This window comes from Sinocyclocheilus anshuiensis, unplaced genomic scaffold, assembly GCF_001515605.1.
Source record: "Sinocyclocheilus anshuiensis isolate Anshui unplaced genomic scaffold, SAMN03320099.WGS_v1.1 scaffold2207, whole genome shotgun sequence".
NCBI classification, from domain to species: domain Eukaryota; kingdom Metazoa; phylum Chordata; class Actinopteri; order Cypriniformes; family Cyprinidae; genus Sinocyclocheilus; species Sinocyclocheilus anshuiensis.
The window spans coordinates 38962-44756 of record NW_015540981.1 but is presented as its reverse complement, the minus strand read 5'-3'; the positions used below and the strand labels follow the sequence as shown (position 1 = coordinate 44756).

At 38.9% G+C, this 5795-nt stretch overlaps 1 protein-coding gene and 1 long non-coding RNA gene across 2 annotated transcripts in view; one reads left to right on the top strand and one right to left on the bottom strand.

The window, feature by feature from the left end:
• Positions 1 to 1828: 1828 nt before the first annotated feature.
• Positions 1829 to 5795, bottom strand: part of LOC107690104 (gastrula zinc finger protein XlCGF52.1-like) — a 6383-nt gene continuing 2416 nt past the window's right edge. Inside the window, exon 2 of the mRNA XM_016488338.1 lies at positions 1829 to 3183. Within this exon, the coding sequence (XP_016343824.1) occupies positions 2126 to 3183 (1058 nt within the window). The 3' untranslated portion in view covers positions 1829 to 2125. The remainder of the gene's footprint in view (positions 3184 to 5795) is intronic.
• The window catches only part of LOC107690105 (uncharacterized), a 10870-nt gene continuing 10523 nt past the window's right edge, over positions 5449 to 5795 (top strand). Inside the window, exon 1 of the long non-coding RNA XR_001634401.1 lies at positions 5449 to 5513. This is a non-coding gene — a long non-coding RNA (uncharacterized LOC107690105). The remainder of the gene's footprint in view (positions 5514 to 5795) is intronic.

Genomic DNA, 5795 nt, shown 5'->3' with positions numbered 1-5795 from the left:
TAATGGATTATTACTATGTCATGTGGACACACGCACGCGGCGGCCATTCTGAAGTCCTCAAGACCGCAAGCGCACCTGAAGTGAGCCATTTGGGACAGGGCAGAAAACACCTTTTGACTTTTCACTTCATATAACAAACAAACGAACACACATACAAAAGCACACACAATCACTCAGGATTCGGTGCTCTTGATTAAACTACAGTTTATTTGCATCTTTGTTCTTATTTTTAATAACAAAGATAAAATAAAAAAACTAGCTATATTGTGAACAAATTTTATAAACCATACATTGTATTGAAGACATATTTTGTGCTGGTGTAAAATCTGGGTACTGTAATCTTACATTAATGGACAGATTTAATCTTATATGATGGTTGATGTGCTCAGATTATTTTTATTAATTAAACAATACATAAAAACAAAATATGGTTTTTATAATACTGATTAGGCATCCAGACAGATTTCCATGCCACTTATACTATACTGGGTCACGAGTGTGCTGGATGATTACTGACGTACAGCGGGGTGATCACATCGGAGTAAAGAGTTCAGGGAAACATAATGTTATAATAGTATTATGGGAACGTTAAAATAACTTTATACAAACCAAAAACTAACATTCTATTTCCGTTAAGAAAAATTCCTGGCTAACCAAAAAGAAACCATGAAAAAATAACGTTATAGGAACCAAAGACTGACGTTCTTGGAAACAAAAATTGTAAACTGGGAGTAGACGTAAAAATATACTCATGATACTCAAAATTTCATTGCAGTAATGCGAGTAGTTGTAATTCGTTACCTCCACCACTGTGCATATCCTAATAATTAACTACTTCTGCGAATCTATCATGTTACAGTGCTTGGTGTAAACTTATAATAATGGATTATTACTATGTCATGTGGACACACGCACGCGGCGGCCATTCTGAAGTCCTCAAGACCGCAAGCGCACCTGAAGTGAGCCATTTGGGACAGGGCAGAAAACACCTTTTGACTTTTCACTTCATATAACAAACAAACGAACACACATACAAAAGCACACACAATCACTCAGGTCTGAATAAATTCAACATATTTTCCTCACATGCTCGCTGCTGCACTAAACCTTTATTTCAGTAGGAAAACACCTGAAAATACGCACAAGTAGCACTGAACCCCATGAAAACAACACAGAAAAGAGCCTGTAAAATGCTACTTAAACAAACCGTGTAAAATGTGTTTGATGCTTGTGTAAATATGTGAAATACTGTGAACTGTTGGCCTCACATCAGAAGACTTGACGCTGACTGAATGAACACGTGCTAGTGATGACGTCATCAACAGCAGATCATCAAACAATTCTATTTAACAACATACAAAAGCACACACAATCACTCAGGTCTGAATAAATTCAACATATTTTCCTCACATGCTCGCTGCTGCACTAAACCTTTATTTCAGTAGGAAAACACCTGAAAATACGCACAAGTAGCACTGAACCCCATGAAAACAACACAGAAAAGAGCCTGTAAAATGCTACTTAAACAAACCGTGTAAAATGTGTTTGATGCTTGTGTAAATATGTGAAATACTGTGAACTGTTGGCCTCACATCAGAAGACTCGCTGACTGAATGAACACGTGCTAGTGATGACGTCATCAACAGCAGATCATCAAACAATTCTATTTAAAACGGCAAAACATCTATAAAACAACACATCAAACAAAAATAAGGGTTACTAACAGACACACAGCCATCTCATTCAATCTCAGTCATGTGTGCAGTAAAATATAGTTGATTAGGCAATTACAAGCTTTATTGAGAAATTTAAAACAGCATGTGCTAGGTATAAATATAATTTATATCATGAAGCAAAATGATTTGCAAGAATAAACCTTTTTGACATTGTTCTTTGGGGAGGGACTTCATCTCTGAGTTGATCTGAATCTCACAGTTGAATCTGCTGGTTTTGAAGATAAAGATGAACTTTATTTACTGTGAAAACTTTAGATCTTTGTCATGACGCTTGTAATGTCTGGTTAGGACAGATTGATCCAGATTATATTTTACTGCTTGATGTATTATTGTGTCACATTTGGTGAGGACGCAGCATCAGACCTGAAAGTCCTGGATCTGAAGATGATCTACTTACTGTGATTGTTTTTTGTATGTCTGTGTAGAGAAGATGATTGATTGAAACACTTCCCACATGCAGTGCAGTGATACGGTTTCTCTCCAGTGTGGATCCTCTCATGTGTTTTCAGCTGTCCTGAATTACTCAATCTCATATCGCAGTGTGAACACATATAAGGTTTCTCTCCAGTGTGGATCCTCTCATGTCTTTTCAGGATTCCTGACTGAGTGAATCTCTTGTCACAGTGTGAACACTTATAAGGTTTCTCTCCAGTGTGAATCCTCTCGTGCCGTTTTAAACTGTTCGCTGAAGTAAAAGTCTTTTCACACTCAAAGCACATGTACTCTCTCACACCAGCATGTATTTTCTGATGTTCTTTTAAATATTGTAGACGTGAAAAACTCTTTTCACACAAATAACATGAATGTGGCTTCTCCTCTGTATGAATATTCATGTGTTTCTTCAGGTCTGAAGCCCACAGAAATGTTTTGCCACATTGATCACATGTGTACAGCTTCTCTCTAGTGTGGATGTTCATGTGATCCTTAAGGCTTGATGAGTGTATGAAACTCTTCCCGCATTGATCACAAGTGAATGGTTTCTCTCCAGTGTGAACCCTCATGTGTGCCGTAAGGTGTCCTTTTAGTGTGAAACTCTTCCCGCATTGATCACAAGTGAATGGTTTCTCTCCAGTGTGAACCCTCATGTGTGCCGTAAGGTGTCCTTTTAGTGTGAAACTCTTCCCGCACTGATCACACGTGTACGGTTTCTCTCCATTGTGAATTATCTCGTGTCTTTTCAGGATTCCTGACTGACTAAATCTCTTGTCACAATGTGAACACTTAAACGGTTTCTCTCCAGTATGAACTCTCATGTGAACATAAAGACTATATTTGCATGTCAAACTCTTTCCACACTGAGTGCAGGTGAAAGATTTCTTGGCTCTTCTTTTCTTTAAAACTTTCGGTTTTGTTTGAGAGCAACTCAAAGGTTTTTCTCCAGTTCTGAAGTGATTTTTTCCCTCAACTTCACTCAATTCTTCATTCTCCTCGTTTTCTTCAATCAATTCTGAAAAAAAAGTACAAATGGTTTATTTTCATTAACTCATAAAAAAGGAAATGTGAAAAGACATAAACGTGAACCCTGATGTAACAGCAGAAATTGCTATACAACATTTTGATCATTTTGATGCAGGTTTATAAATACATCTAGCATATTTTATATATACATCTCTGAAATCTAAAACACCTATTATGCCCCTTTTTACAAGATGTAATTTAAATCTCAAGTGTCCCCAGAATGTGTCTTTGAAGTCTTCAGTTCTAAATACCCCACAGATCATTTATTATATCATTTTGAAAATGCCTATTTTGAATGGAAGAAGAAACAGGCTGTTTTAGTGCATGTCTCTTCAAATGCAAATGAGCTGCTGCTCCCCGCCCCCTTTTCCTATCTCAGATATCTGCCAAAAAAACATCTGTTTGGTTTTGATTATCATGCCTATCGTGCTGAAACCATGCGTTTTAAAGCCATATCATTTTAAACTTCTGATATATGGTTCCTGGACGTTCACATGTTTAAGTTCTCTTTCACACACAAGTTTATGTTAAAAACGCACACGAGTTACAAAAACACAGTCGGTTATGTCTGTGAAGTTAAAGAGCGGGGAAAGAAATCGCATGTTTATATTAGATTTGTGTATTAAGTGACAGCAGCATAACATACTGCTGTTTGGGTCTACGCTGTTAATATGACCCAAACAATACAATAAATCAGAAAAACAACTTCTACAGCTGTAATAAGATGGCATTTCTTACTTGAATGCTGCTTTTAAATGCTCTAGCGTGAAGATAAACATGGCAGATTGTGTCAAGTACTGCAGAGCCAAATGACCTCCACCTCTGTGGAACTAATGGGTGGAGTCATGTTTAGCGATAGGGTAAGGGGTAGGGTTAGGGTGTGGTTGGGGTGTCTAGCTCCAGCTTCTCCCATTTGGCTCTGTAGCGAACACTAGGGCTGTGCGATTTGGGGAAAATATCTAATTGCGATTTTTTTTTACAGATATTGCGATTTTAATTTTGCAAAGTCAAGCTTCAGCTTAATATTGTCAATAGTGTGCAGCACAGTATGGGTATCAGTACCCTGCTGAAAAAAAGCAAAAAAAATAATAGAAACCATCACAGAAATTCTTATGGTTTCCATTAAAACAATTACAAAATTCCTATTTGTATTGTGTTTTGGGCATTATTCCAATAGGAATTACTGTTGTTCTATTGTTTCCCATCTGCCAGATTACATATCACCAATAGACTCCATCAAATACCAGTAGATACCATTATAGTTAACATTAAAGTCAATATAATTACCATTATAACCCTTAAACACGGTGCCAGGTGCGAGTTGACAGGTTGCGCGCGTGTCAAGCCTCGTCCATATTGCCAGACGCGCTCGTGGAAACTTGTGGTGCGGAGCCACGCGCGAGTATAACCGAGCATTACGAGACAGGCTATACGGAGACAGGCGCGAGTTGACACAGGTTGCAGCCGTGCGTCAAGCCTTGTCCATATTGCCAGATGTGCTCGTAGAGGCTTGTGGTGTGGAGTATACCGAGTATAAACGAGCATTACGAAACAGGCTGCGTATGTACGGCAAGTGTAAACGGATCCTCCGTGAGACGCGGCAGAGAGGAGTGAGTATGAGAAGCATTCAGAGACACAGGCTGTGTGTGCGGTCTTCTGAATTGGAAATAGCGAACATGCATTACAAACGTATTTCAAATTAGAATCTGTTGGGGAGATAAAATGTGCAAGGTAACGTTCATGTACTAATAAATACATCTAAGAATGTATCTTTTATTCTCCAGTACTGAAAGCAAAACCGATAAGGGAGCTCTTGATGTGTTGACACAGCTATTGCAAATTAAAGTTACTTTTTTTGTTTGGTGTCTGACATTTTGAAGCCGAAGTAATCTCATATTACATACGTTTTTCTTTTCCTGTAGACGCCATAATCACACACTCTCTCTCGCTCTTTTTTTTTTTTTATGTTGGGTGTTTACGCAATTGGCTAGAGCAATGCTGATTGGGGAGAACGGAGGAGTGCTCACTCTATTGGTTAGTAAGGCTGCCAGCCATGCATATGCTCTGGAACAGAGTAATATCGCGTCCATGTCGCAGGCTTTGAGATTAGCAAACCGCAACATCTCAAATGGCGATTGCGATGCGATTTCGATTAATCTCACAGCCCTAGCGAACACCCTCTTGATTGTGTGCAGCTCACTCAGGGCGGGGTCTCTGCTAATACGGCCTTCAACCCTTCGAAGCTCTCAATCTGGAGGGTAAACCCTTTGAAGGGATTAGGGCATAGGGATGAGCCCTTCAGAATGGAACGCAGGGAGTGTCCATCAACAATCGTGGGTGGGGTTTGTAAAATGTGACTTCTGTGATTGGCTTGCTCTAATACACTGCTTATGATTTATGGGGATTGAAAAAAGGAGCGGGAAGATTTTTATCATTATAGGATGGTTGTGTACACACACTGCCAAAACACATTTACGTTCAAACAACATGTAAAAGTGAATTTTGCGTAATAGGTGCCCTTTAAAGTAAGTTTTTGGATGTGTGCAGACCTTCTCTTTTGCGTGTGCAACGTTTCACTAGCTTGCTCCCTTGATGCCCGCC